Raw genomic sequence first — 21,060 nt, 5'->3', positions numbered from 1 at the left:
CAGTGGAGACCTCGTATGAATCTGATCTCAGGTCAGAATGGGTTCATCAGACCCAGTGTGTGTTGTCCAGTGGGAAACCTCGTATGAATCTGATCTCAGGTCAGAATGGGTTAAACCAGCTGAGCACACGTTACAGTCTGGTGTCTGTGGTGGAGCGTGAACAGAATGCTCTGTCCGTGGGGGGCATTGGTAATGACCGACACGGAGGGGTAAATGAAAGCGGAGCGGAGCTGGAAGCGCTCAGTGACCTGTTCACTGTGACATCATCAGAGCACTGACGATGTAATGCCCTCGGACAGATCTCTCTCTCTCTCTCTCTCAGTCACATGTCTGCCAACAGCCAAGTACATTTACTCCAGTACAGTATACTTAAAGGAGAATTTCAGGCTAGAAGGCTTCCTTAGGGAGAGAAGATTTGTGTCTTAATCTTTCATTGTTCTGTGAGACAGCGTGACAGCGTCTTTGTTTACAGTACTATCCATCTAGTGCACGCCATCACAATGCATGAGTGCGTGTGTGTGTGTGCGTGGGCGTATGTATGTGTGTGTGTGCGTGCGTGTGTGTGTATCTTTGTGGGGACCAAACACCATCAAATCTCAGAGCAATGACCTGCAGCTGGGGATTGTTTTTCTCGCACCTGTGAGGTTAATCGCTTATGATGATTACATAATATATTCAGAGACTGTTATAATTAGACTCGGGTTGCGATTGCGATTACGTGCACGTGCGTTGCGTGCGTGTGTGCGTGCGTTGCGTTGCGTGCACACAGGCGACTCCAGCCTCGTCAGATCCGAGCAGTGATGGAGGAAAATCACGTAGCAGACAGTTAAGTAAAAGTACAGACGTAAACATCGAGACTATAAAATATCGCTCGAGAACGTCAAGAGAAATGTTTTAAGCCATTCTGGGCGTGATGAACCCCTTTTGGTGTTATAGCATCATGTTATCCTTTAGCCATTGAAAAAATAGCAGATCTACAAGCTCGTAGCGCGCCACCGAGTGGCGCGCTACGAGCTTGTAGGTCTGCTATTTTTTTTAAATCGAACGACTGATATATAGAAACATAGCTTTTTCAGAAAACCGTCAGGATTTATAGAAGACATTTATAGAATCGTTCCCAGGTCAAAATGTTTTAATGAAGCAACACCTCAGTCATGTAGAGTCAGTAGACCTTATTGGTCAGTCTAGGGAATATTATCATGCATGAGGGGTCAATGGGATGGATGAGGGGTCAATGGGATGGATGAGGGGTCAATGGGATGGATGAGGGGTCAATGGGATGGATGAGGGGTCAATGGGATGGATGAGGGGTCAATGGGAGGGATGAGGGGTCAATGGGATGGATGAGGGGTCAATGGGATGGATGAGGGGTCAATGGGAGGGATGAGGGGTCAATGGGAGGGATGAGGGGTCAATGGGATGGATGAGGGGTCAATGGGATGGATGAGGGGTCAATGGGATGGATGAGGGGTCAATGGGATGGATGAGGGGTCAATGGGATGGATGAGGGGTCAATGGGATGGATGAGGGGTCAATGGGATCGATGAGGGGTCAATGGGATGGATGAGGGGTCAATGGGATCGATGAGGGGTCAATGGGATCGATGAGGGGTCAATGGGATCGATGAGGGGTCAATGGGATGGATTCAGAATCATGAGGGGTCAATGGATGGATTCAGAATCATGAGGGGTCAATGGATGGATTCAGAATCATGAGGGGTCAATGGATGGATTCAGAATCATGAGGGGTCAATGGATGGATTCAGAATCATGAGGGGTCAATGGGATGGATTCAGAATCATGAGGGGTCAATGGATGGATTCAGAATCATGAGGGGTCAATGGATGGATTCAGAATCATGAGGGGTCAATGGGATGGATTCAGAATCATGAGGGGTCAATGGGATGGATTCAGAATCATGAGGGGTCAATGGGATGGATTCAGAATCATGATGGGTCAATGGGATGTATTCAGAATCATGAGGGGTCAATGGGATGGATTCAGAATCATGATGGGTCAATGGGATGGATTGAGAATCATGAGGGGTCAATGGGATGGATTCAGAATCATGAGGGGTCAATGGGATGGATTCAGAATCATGAGGGGTCAATGGGATGGATTCAGAATCATGATGGGTCAATGGGATGGATTGAGAATCATGAGGGGTCAATGGGATGGATTCAGAATCATGAGGGGTCAATGGGATGGATTCAGAATCATGAGGGGTCAATGGGATGGATTCAGAATCATGAGGGGTCAATGGGATGGATTCAGAATCATGAGGGGTCAATGGGATGGATTCAGAATCATGAGGGGTCAATGGGATGGATTCAGAATCATGAGGGGTCAATGGGATGGATTCAGAATCATGAGGGGTCAATGGATGGATTCAGAATCATGAGGGGTCAATGGGATGGATTCAGAATCATGAGGGGTCAATGGGATGGATTCAGAATCATGAGGGGTCAATGGGATGGATTCAGAATCATGAGGGGTCAATGGGATGGATTGAGAATCATGAGGGGTCAATGGGATGGATTCAGAATCATGATGGGTCAATGGGATGGATTCAGAATCATGAGGGGTCAATGGGATGGATTCAGAATCATGAGGGGTCAATGGATGGATTCAGAATCATGAGGGGTCAATGGATGGATTCAGAATCATGAGGGGTCAATGGGATGGATTCAGAATCATGATGGGTCAATGGGATGGATTCAGAATCATGAGGGGTCAATGGGATGGATTCAGAATCATGAGGGGTCAATGGATGGATTCAGAATCATGAGGGGTCAATGGGATGGATTCAGAATCATGAGGGGTCAATGGGATGGATTCAGAATCATGAGGGGTCAATGGGATGGATTCAGAATCATGAGGGGTCAATGGGATGGATTCAGAATCATGAAATCGACCTAGTCTGACCCCTCTCTCTCTGACCTCACAGGCTTTCAGCTGAAGGACATTTTGCCTGGTTTTTAAAAACCCCATTCTTTGCGGGATCCCCTTTTGGTGTTTTAACTATAAAGCATTATATGTTGTACTTTAGCTATTGAAAAAAAGCAGATCTACAAGCTCGTAAAATAGCAGACCTACAACAAAGATGGCAGACCTAGAAGCTCGTAGCGCGCCACTCTTGATATGTTAATGTAACACTGTTATGCTTTAGCTATTGAAAAATAGCAGATCTACAAGCTCATAGCGTGCCACCGAGTGGCGCGCTACGAGCTTGTAGATCTGCTATTTTTGAAAAATCAAAGAACGACTGACATTTTTAGAATCTGATCTCAGGTCAGAATGGGTTAATCAGACCAGTGTGTGTCCAGTGGAAACCTCGTATGAATCTGATCTCAGGTCAGAATGGGGTTAATCAGACCAGTGTGTGTGTGTCCAGTGGAAACCTCGTATGAATCTGATCTCAGGTCAGAATGGGTTAAGGGTCCATCAAGGTTCCAACCCATCATTTAGCCGGTGGACCCCCTGGAACTGCCTCAAGGACCCCTGGGCGTTCCCTGGAGCGCACTTTGAGAAGCACTGCGCTGATGTGTTTTGGTGTGCTGTACTGTAGGTGGAACTGGGTTAGGCCATCAGCGCTGATGTGAAGCACCTGGGCCAGATAGGCCTCCAATCCATTCTGACCTGAGATCAGATTCATACGAGGTTTCCACTGGACACCCACTGGTCTGATGAACCCATTCTGACCGGAGATCAGATTCTAAAGAAATGTCAGTCGTTCTTCGATTTTTCAAAAAATAGCAGACCTACAAGCTCATAGCGCGCCACTCGGTGGCGCGCTATGAGCTTGTAGATCTGCTATTTTTCAATAGCTAAAGCATAACATGATGCTATAACCCCAAAATGGGTTCCCGTTCAGAATGGGCTAAAAGCTGTCCTTCTCCACTTTGAATCACATCAATCACTCCTGGCTTTGATGTCTGTCTGTTTGTTTGCATCCATCCATCACCAAAATTCTTTCACACATCCACTCACCTACCGTACGTACACTACGCGTTCGTCTTGATAGTCGCGAAGCCGCCGAGGTGGGGTGGCAGATTTTGGTCAATACCGGTCTATAATAATTATATAGGTCTGAAATATTGCCATGAAACCGCCTGCTGACCAGCTGTCAGTGTACGTTGTGTTGGGATCATCTGTGATCAATACAGTACCTCTTCATTACAAAAACATAGACTAGGAAGCCTCATAACTCCATTTTTGAGGGGTTTTTTTGGCATAAATCAGTGCTATTGTGTTCTGTGTGTGGTTTCATAAATCAGTGCTATTGTGTTCTGTGTGTGGTTTCATAAATCAGTGCTATTGTGTTCTGTGTGTGGTTTCATAAATCAGTGCTATTGTGTTCTGTGTGTGGTTTCATAAATCAGTGCTATTGTGTTCTGTGTGTGGTTTCATAAATCAGTGCTATTGTGTTCTGTGTGTGGTTTCATAAATCAGTGCTATTGAACACCCTTTACGTCTGTGTGTTGTTTCATAAATCAGTGCTATTGTGTTCTGTGTGTTGTTTCATAAATCAGTGCTATTGTGTTCTGTGTGTTGTTTCATAAATCAGTGCTATTGAACACCCTTTACGTCTGTGTGTTGTTTCGAAAATATTGAACCAACGGAAAGTAGTAAAAAGTGCTTTGGACAAAACCTCTTAACTCCATTGGACCCTCAAAATGTCTGCTAAAGCAACTAACTCCACCACCTGTCGCCCTCTCTCATGGAAGTATAATTGACAAGATAATAAAGTCACTACACCAACTTTGATGAGGCTGTATTGCTTTGTTTTAAAATATATAATTTTCACGATTTTTCAAAAATAGCAGACCTCACAAAAAACATGCAGTAATCCTGGTCTCTAAACTGCCTCCCCCTGGCCAGCCGGGGCGCCTGATGGAGGGGAAAGGAACTGGTTGGAATAACGTGTTCCTTCCACGCGCTATACGTCCAACCAGGGAAACTCCCCCCTGTCAGGTGTAAAGGAGCAACTTGGACACTCAGGCATGAAGGAAGCATGAGTTCAAGTCCGTTGCTCTCCCCTTGTCCCCCATATATGGGAGACTAGGTTGGTCTCCCCTTGTCCCCCATATATGGGGACTAGGTTGGCGGAGGGTGTGTAGAGCCCAGGATCACATTAGATGATTGACACAGGGGTGAAAAATGGGTTACAAAATTGTGGGATAAAAATATATATATAAAAAAAAAAATAGCAGACCTACAAGCTCATAGCGCGGCACAGAGTGCCGTGCTATGAGCTTGTAGGTCTGCGTTGTGTACACAGTGAGAGGTGGCGTGGCGTGGCATACCTGGGTCTGGTGACGGCCTCCAGGCGTTCTCTCTCCAGGTGTGCGTTGACGAAAGGCTGGAACGTCCTCACCACCCCGAACCGCTCCCCGCTGCTCACCAGCGGGAACGTCAGCATGTCCACCGTGGCTGTGTGTGTGTGTGTGTGTGTGTGTGTGTGTGTGTGTGTGTGTGTGTGTGTGTGTGTGTTGTGTTGTGTGTGTACACAAGACAAAAACACATTAACTCATTTAGACCCGAGTTAAAAACATTCATTTGAAAGAATATATATATTCAAAGATTTGCGACACTTTTTTACGATTTTTCAAAAATAGCAGACCTACAGGCTCGTAGCGCGCCACCGAGTGGCGCGCTACGAGCTTGTAGGTCTGCTATTTTTCAATAGCTAAATTATAACATGTTTAAAACACCAAAAGGGGTTCCCGCCCCAAAATGGGTTAACTCATTTAGACGGTTATTTAGATTATTTCAATTAAAAGGTCCCCAAAATATATATGTAATTGGCCGCCAAAAATATGTTCCAGGGACCCCCCAGAAGCAAATATTTGAGTTAAAAACGTTCGCTCTGAAAGAATATATATATTCAAATGTCTGCGCCACGTTTTCACGATTTTTAAAAAATAGCAGATCTACAAGCTCGTAGTGCGGCACTCGGTGCAGCGCTATGCACTTGTAGATCTGCTACATTTTTTTTCTTCCAATAGCTAAAGTAATGCTTAAAACACCAAAAGGGGTTCCTGGACAGATGAGACAACATGCATTTTAAAATAAAGAAACACATTTTTGAAGGAAAGTTAAGAACGTCTTATTAATGCAGGGACAGGTTTGTTTGCTCCCAACGCCTCAACTCATGCTGGACTTGGACTTGACAAAAAGTAATATTCAAAGACCAGAAAAAAGCACAAACAACACTAACGTTTGCTTCATGAATATTCTTTTAGCTAGAGTTACCGTCGCAAAAATGCAGCAGCCCCATCAAACATTTACTTTCACACCCCCACACTTTCTTTTTGGTTGATTTGGTTCATTCTTGTATAGCTTGATAAATCTAATATTGACACGCTGTCTTCATTTGTCATGTTGCTTTGCAGGTCCCTCCCTGGCACTGCAATATGAGCCCATAGATTTTGCGCTTTGGACAGATAGAATCTATCACTGGAAACAGAACACGATCCGTCTCACAAACTCAACGCCGATTCCTGCTGGAGTCGGACGCTGCTCCTCTAGACAACGCTGGGCTCTGACACGACCACGCAGAACACCCGTTACCGTATACCGTCTCTGTCGGGCTGGGTGGAAACCTCTTATGTCCAAAACTGTTCAGGATTCAAAGTCCAAAGCATCAAAAGTAGCAGATCTACAAGCTTCGAAACACGTCGTTTAGCTTGCTACTTTTGTAGCCATATGGCTCACATGACGCTCGTACTTCACCATCACGAGCGTCATCACTTAACTTCCGCCTGTGTTACGCGATGGCTGCATTTACATTGTAAACGTGTATACATAGACATTCGGATTTCAAACATTACGTACTCACCACGTGGTGAGAAATGTGCTGGTACAGCGATTAGCACTGCTGCACTCCACGTTGTTTAATAAAATGCATTTTATATTGGTGGGGAGGAGTGTGGCACTCTGGGTGTGTTCGATATAGAGCGTACCTAAATCTCCTTGAGGGGGCGTCAACATAATATGTGTCACGTGGTAGCGGCTGCCATACTTGTTGGCTTGTCCGGTTTGTTTACATTGAGCGACTGTCCGGTGTGCTTGTATACGTTTTTTTTTTAAACTGACCTCACAGCGGTGCAGACTTGCTCAGTAAATAAGCTCATAGCGCGCCACCGAGTGGCGCCCTATGAGCATGTAGGTCTGCTATTTTTTAAGAATCGTGAAAAGTGTGCAGTGTGGCTGCTGAGTGAGGCCTGACCTGAGTCGTCGTGTGGCGCTGCGGTGTGGCTGCTGAGTGAGGCCTGACCTGAGTCGTGCGGCGCTGCGGTGTGGCTGCTGAGTGAGGCCTGACCTGAGTCGTGCGGCGCTGCGGTGTGGCTGCTGAGTGAGGCCTGACCTGAGTCGTGTGGGGCTGCGGTGTGGCTGCTGAGTGAGGCCTGACCTGAGTCGTCGTGTGGCGCTGCGGTGTGGCTGCTGAGTGAGGCCTGACCTGAGTCGTCGTGTGACGCTGCGGTGTGGCTGCTGAGTGAGGCCTGACCTGAGTCGTGTGGCGCTGCGGTGTGGCTGCTGAGTGAGGCCTGACCTGAGTCGTCGTGTGGCGCTGCGGTGTGGCTGCTGAGTGAGGCCTGACCTGAGTCGTCGTGTGGCGCTGCGGTGTGGCTGCTGAGTGAGGCCTGACCTGAGTCGTCGTGTGGCGCTGCGGTGTGGCTGCTGAGTGAGGCCTGACCTGAGTCGTCGTGTGGCGCTGCGGTGTGGCTGCTGAGTGAGGCCTGACCTGAGTCGTCGTGTGACGCTGCGGTGTGGCTGCTGAGTGAGGCCTGACCTGAGTCGTGTGGCGCTGCGGTGTGGCTGCTGAGTGAGGCCTGACCTGAGTCGTCGTGTGGCGCTGCGGTGTGGCTGCTGAGTGAGGCCTGACCTGAGTCGTCGTGTGGCGCTGCGGTGTGGCTGCTGAGTGAGGCCTGACCTGAGTCGTCGTGTGGACACTGATGGTAGACGGTGGTGTGTGTGGGCGTGGCCAGCAGCAGCCGCCACAGGAGCCCCGCGGCCCACGAAGGACAGGCGGCCGGGGGTCTGGAGGGGCGCTGGGGGCCCGGGACGGTCCGCAGCACCACGGAGTCCCTCCACACCGCCTGGTCATAGGAGGAGGGGGAGGGGGAGAGGGAGGAGCGGTGGGACAGCCACGTGCGGACCGTCACGTGCCGCGCGTCCAGAACGCGCCGGTTGAAGAAGTCCCGTTGGTAGGTGACGGATGGCGGGAATCTGAGGAGCACCCGGCGCCACCTGGTGGAAAGACAGAAAGTAACTATAGGGCCTATATACATACATTTACCTGACACCAGATTCTACGAGTTACTTTTCTGAAAAACCTATGTTTTCTATATGTCAGTGGTGCTCAAACTATTTCATGTCAAGGATCCCCAGAATTATCTGTATTTGGCTGTGGACCGGACCCCCATCTGAAAAATTAATGTTATTCCAGAAGCAAATATTTGAGCTAAAAACCTTCGCTCTGAAAGAAGAATATATTCATATATGCATTTTCACGATTTAAAAAAAAATAGCTGATCTACAAGATCGTAGCGCGACACTCGGTGCCGGGTTATGAGCTCAAGAAGACGCATCACTTTGCCGCATCACCGCATTTTGACCTTTTGATGCTTCTGTGTGTGATGATCAAGGCGGGCGTTGATTTACGAAAAATCACACAAAGGTTAGAATGTAATGAAACAGACAGAAACCAAACATAATACAAACAAAACATTATTTGGCGAATAAAGAAATAAAAACAAAGTAAAAGCATAAAGTTAGAATATGGAGATTGTCACGGGGCAGCCTGTGCCTTATACACATCCCTTATACTGCATCCCTGACTTTGCCGGCCGGCTTGGAAGACGGTGTTAACCCATTCTGACCTGAGATCAGATTCATACGAGGTTTCCACTGGACACACAATGGTCTGATTAACCCATTCTGACCTGAGATCAGATTCATACGAGGTTTCCACTGGACACACACTGGTCTGATTAATGGACATGAGTGCATATTGTTATTGTTGTAACTCACAGTGAATTGTAAAAGAGAACCAGTTCTTTGCAGGTATTGTCACAGCATATTATGTTTGTTGTCATGGGGGGGGTTGATTGTGATTGTTTGGCACCTTAGCTCTCCTGCAGTATAGAGCGGCGCAGTCCCTCCCCCTTTCAGAACAACGAACGGCCCAGGAAATGAAAACGCAATGCATTTCTTCATAGGCAGTTTTTATTTAATTTATTTAAAGTCCTTTTAAGCGCCGCACGAAGCCAACTCTTGTCGTGACAAATCATGACAACACTAAGAATTAGAAAGTAGAAATAAAACGGCAGGTTACAACACTTTATTTGTTGTTTTTCTTCTTTGTAATTATTTGTTTGGTCCAAAATATTGTGTGTGTGTTGTCATGATTTATCACGACAAGAGTTGGCTTCGTACGACGCTTAAAAGTTCTTTAAATAGATTAAATGAATGAAGAAATGCATTGCGTTTTCATTTCCTGGGCCGTTCGTTGTTCTGAAAGGTATTTGAATTGGTTTAGTTAAACTAAGTAATTGTGTAAGTTAACTCATAGGCCATATGGTTTGCCTTATTTCAGATAAGTGGTTAAATTGATGGCTTGGGCAACAAGCAGGTATAACACCCAGGGAGAGCTGCTAGGAGGGTCCCTTTTTGGAAGGGTTTATATAGCCTAATAGAGTTTCTCAAGTTCTGGGTTTGGTTTCCTAATTTGCTTTCAAGCAATTTTCTGTCTTGTGTAAGTTTAGTCGTCAGTGTTTCTTTTGTTTGTCAGGCCTGTGTTTCCACTGGGAATAACCTGAAATAAAACACCCTCAAAGGCATTGCTGGAATCTGTCACTTTTTGGAGCCTTGGCCACTCGGCCAACTTTACATAGATAAGAGGTTTTGGCCCGACAACAGACGTAGAAATATCGGTTAAATATAATTACATTAAAAGGACAAATGGAAGTCCCATATACCGTATATAAAGATATATATATCAGTGTTGTTTTCGTCGACTAAAACTAAGACGAAAAATGTTCGTCGACTACCTTTTTTCACTGACTAAAACTAAATAAAACAAATCTATGATGACTAAAACTAAGACTAAATATACTGACAATTTCGTCAACAAATAAAAACTAGACTAAAATGTTAGGAAGGGACTAGTGGACAAGAGATCCAGTTTTATGCTGGGTTGCATGCTGAAAATAGCAGATATACAAATATACAATCTCTTGAGATTGTATATCTGCTATTTTCAGCATGCAACCAAAGTGTAAAATATGTCATTACAACGACATCAGGGCCTGTCAAAACACATTTTAGTCGACTAAATCAACTGTAGATTTAGTCGACTAAAATCGTATGACATTTAGTCGACTAAAACTAGACTACACACTAGAACATTCCAGGTGACTAAAATGTGACTAAAACTAAGTGAAAACTATTCAAGAGACTATGACTAAAACTAAAATAGAAATTTGCTGCCAAAAACAACACTGGTCAGAACTCACCTGGGCATGTGGTCGTGGTGGCGTGGACCGTGGCGCGGGCCGCTGGTCCATCCGGTCCTGAAGAGCCGCAGCTCCGCGCGGCCGGGCGTAGGGGGCGCCACCACCACCACCTCCAGCGCCAGGCGGCACGGCCCCGCGCAGCGGTAGCGCACCTCTGCGGTGCAGTGGCCGTCCGCCAGCACCCCCTGGTGGTCGCCGCAGGCCACGTCAAGCCTGATGAAACTGCCGCTGTCGTCATGGCTGTCGGCCGGCTGTGGGGCATGACGGATGGAAAGGAATTAAGCTTGACTTAAAGGTTTTATGACATTCATTTTCCTTTTTCTTTTAGGTTTTATGACCTCAATTACACCCAAAAAACCTGAACTTTGAACATTCAGTGGATTTTCTGTGGTCTGAAGTTTTCTTTGGGGTTTGGAAGCCTTTTGAGCTACAATGAAAACAGGCAACACAGTGAAAACAGCACATCTGCTGGCAAATCCCATTGACATATGGGATTTGCAGTAAGTGATGTCACTTACTGCCGGCAAATCAGAGCACCTGTTTGAGCCAGAAAACCCCAGATCACAGAAAATCTACTGAATGTTAAATAAAAGTTCATGTTTTTTGGGTGCAATTGAGATTAGAAAACCTAAAAAAAAATAAGAACAATTCCAAAACCTTTTTTTTTATGTCACAATCCCTTTAAGTTAAAAGTATTCCAAATGTTATGGAATGCAATCTTGTCTCTTTATTAGACCGGTCACAGTCAGTCAGTCAGTCAAATAATCTGCAGAAGGCGCACACGGTATGTTACATGTTGTTGTTTTCTTTGTCTGTAGCCTAAACAGTGTTTTAATTCTGTCGATCGTTTAATTGTTTGTGTACATCTTAAGGTTGTTTATTTCCCCAAGACAACGTGAAAAACTGCAACACAAAACATAACAATATCCTTTTAAACACAATTAATTAAACATGAAATATGAATGTCCTTGTTGTCAGTCAATCATGACGTCCGTATTATATGTAAACAAATACAATGAGATGAAAACAAACAATTAAACAATCGACAGAATTACCACCCTGTTTACAGACAAAGAAAACACCAACATGTAACATACCGTGTGCACCTTCTGCAGATTATTTTAGGAGAGCTACGCTATCTTCTCTTTAATATTCTTTATTTAAGGACACTCTTTTTAGTGTGAAGAGCTCCTTGCACCACTGAAACTCAGCTTGTTCTGACTGAGTTCAGCTCACACAGGTGCAACCAATGCTGCCTCACTCTAATCACAGGGCTCTGCTCCTGCATGCCCTTCTAGGTCACAATGAACAGCAATAAAAGACCATAGGCACCACACACAGCATACACATACAATATGTACCCAAATAAACATACATATAATGTTCACATATTATACATTTTCAGAAAGGTAAGCAATACAATTCACACGATAATCATTCACACTCCTGCAGCAACACTAGTGCCCCGTTCGGGTAACGTTACGCACATAACATATATTACGTACACAACGTACGTTATTTACGTAACGTTACGCGAGCGGCGCGCATCACCTGACATGCTTTGAGCCAACCAGGTGTAGTTGTACTAAATTGGTGGAAACTTGGCGGGCCGTTTTGGTTTTGCGACAGCACACAGCAGCACAGTCACAGAAGAAGGCAGACAGACAGTCAGTGTCAGTGAGACAGATCATCATAACGAGATAGAAAATGGGCAGCACGATAGCAATGTGAATCAATCCTGTTCTTGTTATGGACTGGGTCAATGGAGGCGGAGGACGAGAATTCAGAGTCTGAAAACGACGGACTGACGGAGAGGAGGGAGCCTGATTACAACACCGGGTGGAGGATGTTATTATTCAGGACGACAGAAGCGCTATAGATTAGATAGACCAGATTATCGATGCCTTTTTCCGGGAATCACAACAACAGACGCGTTCTTCTGTGAAGTTGGTGAGTGACTGTTTTATTTTTATTACCACATAGGCCGTTTGAGTGGGCACTGCATGGGAAGACTGGGCACTGCTGCCACTGCACTAGCTATAAGTGTGTGTCATGGTGGCCAGGAAGGCACCGTGGCATTATATTCCATTGATTGATTGATTGATTGATACATTTATTAACAGTTTGTAGAATTACAGTACATTTCAAGCACAAACTCAATACAAAGACTGTCAACTGTGAGTGGACGACCCAATACAGCATTACACTTGTTTACAACAGGGTCCACATTGTTCAATTCATCAAAACATTTAGAGACATACAAATAGACATTTCTATGTAGTTAAAGAACAGAACAGGAATTCATCATAAAGGAAGCAAAAAGGGAAAAGATACATTATACAGTGAGGGGGAAGGGGGGGGGGGGGGGGGTGGGTGTGGGGGGGATTCAGATTTTACAGAGGCCAGTTTCGAATTGCAGCCATCCGTAGGTGCCCTTTGAGAGCGGTTTTGAAGGAGTCAAGGGATTCACATGTCTTAATGACATAGTGCATGCAGGGCTGCAGTAGGGTGGATTTATTTTATTAAGTCTGATTCTGTTCCTATTTTGTATATTGCTGCTGTGCGTGTATATAACGGCCCAGTGGCGTGCATAGCCGCAATTTGCTTTTCTGAAATTTGGATGTCGCTTTGTGTATAGGGTCCCTGTCCATATCTATATTTTCGTATGGGAATTTTGGAACGCGGACATAAATATGCTCGCTAACATCATATCTGCGCCGTTTGACTGCCTGTTTTCCTTTGAGGGCTTCTGAATCTGTGAAGTATAAGTACCTATACATTCCGCTGCGAATATCTCCTGTGGCGCGGAAGCCGTTAATTATTTTGTTTGACCGATTTGGTCGCTTTGATTCTTCTTGTTTATTGACATCCAATTGTACCGCCTCCCGGTGTGCGGTTGGCTTGTGCCGGCTACGTCCCTGCCTCTGATCTGCTCTGTCATAGCTATAGCGCCACTAGCTAGCCAGATAGGCGGTACAATGAGGTGTCAATAAACAAGGAAGGAAAAGAAGAATCAAAGCGTCCAAATCGGTCAAACAGTAAAAATACTTAACGGCTTCCGCGCCACAGGAGATATTCGCAGCGGTATGTATAGGTACTTATACTTCACAGATTCAGAAGCCCTCACACGAAAAAAAGTCGTCAAAGAGCGCAGACAGGCCAGAAACACGGTGTTTATGTTTTATTATGTCCGCGTACCAGGTGGCAGGGTACTGCTGGAACAGGACCCCATGGTCTGGGTCGTCAAAAATGTCAGAAACTTCAGTACCATTGGGTTCTGCTTGGAGGGCTAGGATGACATTGCAGCTGTAGTCCACGCTTGAATTATCCTCTTTCAATCTGCCGAGCTTGTCTTTAATGGAAATCCACCGTAGAGATGTTATGAGCTACTTTCTGTCAAGACATCCTCTGCAAGTGATTATTTTTCTAAGTGCTGGAGTTTGGAAGCACTCGTCGTATGTCACTGAACGGCCCTGCGTTCCACCTGTTTCGAATTTGCACATAATGCAGGAGGCAGCAGCGCGACCCGTTAAAAAAAACGAGTGCTTCCAAACTGCAACACTTAAAAAAAGAATCACTTGCAGAGGATGTCTTGACAGAAAGTAGCTCATAACATCTCTACGGTGGATTTTTATGAAAAACAAGCTCGGCAGATTGAAAGAGGATAATTCAAGCTTGGACTGCAGCTGCAATGTTGGTGAGTTTAACGTCGTTTAAGACAAGCAGATCGCAAACCAAAAAAGATGAGTAGGGAGTCAATGGAGGGTATTGCAACTCTAGATTCATCCCATTATTAAAAAAATCTAGAGTTGCAAATTGTGGCTATGGCGTGCACAGACATTTAGAGGGGCAGGTGCTCAAGTGAAAAAAAAGGGCACCTTGTACAGCGCATTTTGGGGCGGGAACCCATTTTGGTGCTTTAGCTTTTGAAAAATAGCAGATCTCATAGCTCATAGCGCTTGTAGGTCTGCTAATTTTTTTTTAATCGAAGAACCGCTGACATAGAAACATCGCTTTAGATTGTGGGGGCCTAAATAATATAGTAGAAGCGTTTTTATCAAGAATTGATCAATGTCACCATCGTCCACAAACTACAAATAACCTTAACTTTTTTTAACTTTTTTTTTAAGAGCACATTGCCAAAAGGGCAGGGGGTGCTCTAGCACCCCCTAGTGTCTATCTGTGCACGCCACTGCCCGTAGTGGTGTGTGACTGTGTGTGTGTGTGTGTGTGCGCCAATAACACTGTCGTGCCAATAAATAATCAATAATCGCGGTAAAACACACCCTCTACTGTAACATGGCTTAACCCATTTGACCGCCTTGGACGAAGGCATTTCTAATCCAAGGCTCGCATCGCCATCGGCTCATCTGCGAGTCACGTGGTCTTTTCAGCGGGTACCATTTATTTTCATTGAATGATCCCAGGAATGACGAAGAAGAGTAGAGCCATAAATCACGTGATCACAAGACTTCCCATAACTACGGAACGGACACTGCGTGAAAAGAGGAGTTTACGGGCAATTATGGGCACTGTATTTTGCCCTTAACCTCAAGTTTAGCAGACATATACAGTTAATATACGGTAATATACAGGTGTGATGGTACATATACAGTTAATATACGGTAATATACAGGTGTGATGGTACATATACAGTTAATATACGGTAATGTACAGGTGTGATGGTACATATACAGTTAATATACGGTAATATACAGGTGTGATGGTACATATACAGTTAATATACGGTAATATACAGGTGTGATGGTACATATGCAGTTAATATACGGTAATATACAGGTGTGATGGTACATATACAGTTAATATACGGTAATATGCAGGTGTGATGGTACATATACAGTTAATATACGGTAATATACAGGTGTGATGGTACATATACAGTTAATATACGGTAATATACAGGTGTGATGGTACATTTACAGTTAATATACAGTAATATGCAGGTGTGACGGTACAATTCGTTGAGTTTACCGGAGTTTGTTGTAAAGTTTAACGGGAGTTTTCCTGTAATATACACATCCGTATTACATGCTTTTTGCGCAGTGGGCTCATAGTCACAGCATTTTTTTATTTTATTATTATTTTTATTCTCCGAGACTCAACTCAGAGTAAGACATCGTCTCTAGCTGCCCTGGCCAGCGATTTCCAGCGGGTTTTCTTTTAACCGTTGAAGACCTATATTATAAAATATTCTCCTCCACCACAATCCACTCACTGTAGTCCAGACTACAATGACCATGATGCTTTGCTGATTCAATTTGCTGAAGAGACGATCAGAAGAAGACTGTTTTAACTCTTGAGTTAAAGAGACATTTCACCGCTGGAAGAAACTGCAGTCACTCAATGTTAATATTTGTAGTGCATAACAGTAGCACAATTTGAAATTTGCAACACAGAGCTGCCAACCTGCACACATTTTGTGTACCAACCACGCAATTCTAGGTGTCTATACGCCTAGAATTGCGTGGTTGGTACACAAAATGTGTGCAGGTTGGCATGTAGTCCAGACTACAATGACCATGATGCTTTGCTGCACTCGCCCCACCTTGTGGATAGGGGAGATGGGCTGTCTTACTGAAACATGTAGTCCAGACTCCAGACTACAATGACCATGATGCTTTGCTGCACGCGCCCCACCTTGTGGAGAGGGGGGAGGGGCTGTCTTACTGAGACAACGTGCGTCTGCCCCTTAGAGTATATATGAATAGAGGTGGCATCCGAGTTCTCCTCCCATCCACTTGCATTACGTTGCTCAAAAGCGCATGAGGCGATTTCACTCCTCCTTCCGGGTAGGAACAGAGTGCATTCTGGCTGGATTGCAATAGTGACTGTTTGGCCAAAATGGACAATCAGATTGCGTGACCATATTAGCCATCCTACAATTATGATGCAATCATGCAATGACATCACAACGGTGTAATTGTTCTTCATAAAGCCTTGTCCGATACTCAAAACATCAGTTAGAGACTTGCAACGAGGAAACCGAGCTGCCTTCATCCTAACAAGTTAATCTGTAAACTAGTTGTCAACACTCATTGACGGTGGAGCTGCTGCTGTGAAATGGTTCACTGGACGATACATCTGGAAGGAGAACATGGGAAGGACCAGTCTGCTGCTGTGGTGGTCGGACACGAGATCTACTGCTTTGGAGGAGACGGAAACCTGAGGGGAAGAGGTCACATTGAAGTTAAGGTCTTCAACACTGTGTCTTTATGCTGGAGGAGGTTGACCCCAGTGACCCCTGGAACAGGAAAACCTCATGTTGAGGTTCCCTCTGGGCGCTACGGCTACACAGCTGTGTTGATTGAAGATATTGTCTACCTCTGGGGAGGGATTCCTTACTGCAATGTTCTTTATGCATTTGATGTCGACGCCCACAGATGGTCCAAACCACAGGTTTCTGGGACCGTTCCAAAGCGGAGGTGGTACCACTCAGCCTGTGTTTTGGGGAAGGTCATGTATATTCATGGAGGATACACCGAGACTGGACTCACTAATGACATGTACAAGTTGGACACCACCACAATGGTCTGGACTTTAATTAACACCAGAGGAACTCCACCTCCTGCTACAGCATATCACTCTGCTACCATCATCGGGACAAAGATGTTTGTATTTGGAGGCTGGGTGGGTCGGTACCTCACCACCATCAGAGTGTTTGACACAGAGACCAACCTCTGGCTGGACACACCTTCTAAACAAAGTGTACGACGCAGGGATCATTCAGCCTTTACCTACAATGGAGAGCTGTACATAGTTTGTGGCTGGAACGGTGAGAAGTGCGTCAATGATCTGTGGAAATTCAACCCAGAGACCTTCTCCTGGAAGAAGGTTGAGCCCAAGGGGACACGCCCACATAGGATGAAGGATATGTGCTGTTGCATGGTGGGAGATCGCATCATCCTCTTGGGAGGAGCCAACAACCCTGGTGACCTGTATGTCTTAGACCTCAGTCCTAGCCTCAAGACATTATGTAAGCTAGCAGTTATTCAGTACGGTCTGGAGCAGTCTGGACTCCCACACAACATCAGGTGGGAACTGGCAGCCATGCGTATAGCGAACAGCAACTGAAAGGATAACAGTCCTCTAAACCCACGAAGCCCAATAAAAACAAATAAAATGGTGAATAATTAATTATAACTCGGTTCTGTCATTGTGTGTAAAAAATAATACCCTAGTGGGTCCCAGAAGACCCGTAGTGGTGTGTCATTATGTGTAAAAATACCCTAGTGGGTCCCAGAAGACCCGTAGTGGTGTGTCATTATGTGTAAAAATATCAGAGTGAGTCCCAGAAGACCCGTAGTGGTGTGTCATTATGTGTAAAAATATCCGAGTGGGTCCCAGAAGACCCGTAGTGGTGTGTCATTATGTGTAAAAATATCCGAGTGGGTCCCAGAAGACCCGTAGTGGTGTGTCATTATGTGTATAAATATCCGAGTGGGTCCCAGAAGACCCGTAGTGGTGTGTCATTATGTGTATAAATATCAGAGTGGGTCCCAGAAGACCCGTAGTCAGTGGCGTGCACAGACATTTAGAGGGGCAGGTGCTCAAGTGAAATAAAGGGCACCTTGTGCAGCGCATTTTGGGGCGGGAACCCATTTTGGTGCTTTAGCTATTGAAAAATAGCAGATCTACAAGCTCATAGCGCGCCAAGCTACGAGCTTGTAGGTCTGCTATTTCATTTATTTATCGAAGAACCACTGACATAGAAACATAGCTTTAGATTGTGGGGGGCCTAATAATATATAGTAGAAGCGTTTTTTTTTATCAAGAATTGACCAATGTCACCGCATGGTCCACACACTACAAATAACCTTTTCTTTTTTTCCCCTTTTTTTTTAAAGAGCACATTGCCAAAAGGGCAGGGGGTGCTCTAGCACCCCTAGTGTCTATCTGTGCACGCCACTGTAGCGGCCAATAGAATGTGTGAGTGAGCACTCTGACCGCTCTCTTTCTCTCTCTCACACCCCTCTCTCTCTCTCCCCCCCCTTTCCCCCCCTCTCTCTCTCTCTCTCTCTCTCTGGGTTGATTTGATTGGGTTCTCACTTCTCAGACTGCTTTGCTCGCTCTCAGATTGTGTGTGATTACAAGTTATTGGCTATAGTGATATAGTCCCAGCAGCGCAATTAAAATAAAACACTTGGTGTTTTATTTACGACCAACCGTGGCCCCCTCTAACTACATAGTGTGTGTGTGTGTGTGTGTGTGTGTGTGTGTGTGTGTGTGTGTGTGTGTGTGTGTGTGTGTGTGTGTGTGTGTGTGTGTGTGTGTGTGTGTGTGTGTGTGTGTGTGTGTGTGTGTGTGTGTGTGTGTGTGTGTGTGTGTGTGTGTGTGTGTGTGTGTGTGTGCGTGCGCGTGCGCGCATGATTTTGTGTCTGTTACATGGTTTACTGATAATCCATAATGCTCAAGATTGTTAGATATATAGGCATGGGCTAATATCCCCCAATACTGCCACCATCTGGCGGAGTCGGGGAAGGTTAATGGCCTACAGCCTTAGAGCAACAGGTGTATGATGAACTTAACCCATTCTGACCTGAGATCAGATTCATACGAGGTTTCCACTGGACACACACTGTGTCTGATCAACCCATTCTGACCTGAGATCAGATTCTAAAAATGTCAGTCGCTCTTCGATTTTTCAAAAATAGCAGACCTACAAGCTCGTAGCGCGCCACCGAGTGGCGCGCTACGAGCTTGTAGGTCTGCTATTTATCTAATCTATAAAGTTGAGCCTTTGCACATGCCTGTAAGGTCGTCATGGCTATAAGCCCCCATAAATCCAAATGTCAAACTATAGGGAAATCTGAATCCATTCTAGGGAGTGGTTTTTTGTGCTAAGCTCATGCTTGGAATGGATTCAGAATGATGAAAACGTTTGACATGACATTTAGTGGTTGTTTTGCCTTATACAGGTGGTTAAACCATTCTGACCTGAGATCAGATTCTAAAAATGTCGATTTTTTTCAAAAATAGCAGACCTACAAGCTCGTAGCGCGCCACTCGGTGGCTCGCTACGAGCTTGTAGATCTGCTATTTTTAAATAGCTAAAGCATAACGTAATGCTAACACCAAAACGGGTTCCCGACCTAAAATGGGTTAATAGTAAGGTCACATTAGGCTATTATGCTAATTACTCAAATTGCTCAACGTGCAAACTTTTAGCAACCAAGCTGAATTTCATCCATTAAGGCCTAAATAGATAAGATTTATATCATAAAAAGTTTATACTAATCACCATTTCTGGGTTCATGGGAATTCCAGTAGACTACAGGGAAAGTGCTATGGGCTAAAATGGAGTCTTCAGATTACGGGAGAAGATATTTGAGACTCAGACAGTGTTGTTTTCGTCGACTAAAACTAAGACGAAAAATGATCGTCGACTACCTTTTTTCACGGACAAAAACTAAATGGAAACTAAATTAAAACTAAGCTATGATGACTAAAACTAAGACTAAATATACTGATAATTTCGTCAACAAATAAAAACTAGACTAAAATGTTAGGAAGGGACTAGTGGACAAGAGATCCAGTATAAGTCATTTTACACTTGGTTGCATGCTGAAAATAGCCGATCTACAAGCTCACAACGCGTCGCAGCGCGACGCGTTGTGAGCTTGTAGATCGACTATTTTCAGCAAGTGTAAAATCTGTCATTTCGACGGCATCAAGGCCCGACAAAATACATTTTAGTCGACTAAATCACCTGTAGATTTAGTCGACTAAAATCTTATGACATTTAGTCGACTAAAACTAGACTAACAACTAAGACATTCCAGGTGACTAAAATGTGACTAAAACTAAATGAAAACTATTCAAAAGACTATATGACTAAAACTAAAATCAAAATGTGCTGCTAAAAACAACACTGGACTCAGAGTGAGGCTGCAGTTCTGATTGCAATGAGAAGTGCATTATTATATCGTTTTGGAGCCAGAAGGGGGAAGAGTTTGGGACGGGTGGATCGAGCGCTGTCTCAGAGTTTTTAACGAATGTATAACTTCCAGCTTCCCTGCGTTTTCTGATTTGAGCGCGCAAGGAGGGTTAGTATAGGGTCCAATCAGACCCTATATGCAAACCATTAATTAAGCTTTGCAGATCCACTATTATCATTTTTTTGTTGAGTTTGAGGGCGAAAAAAAGAGAAAATGTTTGAGAATGTTTCGCCTATAATGACATTTCCAAAATAAGGACGCCACGTTGGAAGCTATTCGTACATTAACCCATTTTGGGGCGGGAACCCGTTATGCATTATGCTATGCTTTAGCTATTGAAAAATAGCAGATCTACAAGCTCATAGCTACGAGCTTGTAGGTCTGCTATTTTTGAAAAATCGAAGAACGACTGACATAGAAACGTAGCTTTTTCAGAACACTGTCAGGATGTAGAAGACATTTTTAGAATCTGATCTCAGGTCAGAATGGAAAACTGTCAGGATGTAGAAGACATTTTTTAGAATCTGATCTCAGGTCAGAATGGAAAACTGTCAGGATGTAGAAGACATTTTTTAGAATCTGATC

General features: G+C 44.7%; 1 protein-coding gene across 1 annotated transcript; it reads left to right on the top strand.

Moving 5' to 3' along the window:
* Positions 1 to 12,281: 12,281 nt before the first annotated feature.
* Positions 12,282 to 17,611, top strand: LOC310860051 (kelch domain-containing protein 3-like; the record flags this gene model as incomplete). The annotated part of the gene is made up of 2 exons (XM_083766812.1): positions 12,282 to 12,358; positions 16,765 to 17,611. 2 exons carry the CDS (start codon positions 12,282 to 12,284, stop codon positions 17,609 to 17,611), a joined length of 924 nt encoding a protein of 307 aa, XP_083622938.1.
* Positions 17,612 to 21,060: the final 3,449 nt, after the last annotated feature.

The sequence above is a fragment of the Protomyctophum parallelum genome (genome assembly GCF_964188405.1).
Source record: "Protomyctophum parallelum genome assembly, chromosome: 6".
NCBI lineage: Eukaryota > Metazoa > Chordata > Actinopteri > Myctophiformes > Myctophidae > Protomyctophum > Protomyctophum parallelum.
This window is presented reverse-complemented; position numbering and strand designations above follow the sequence as displayed.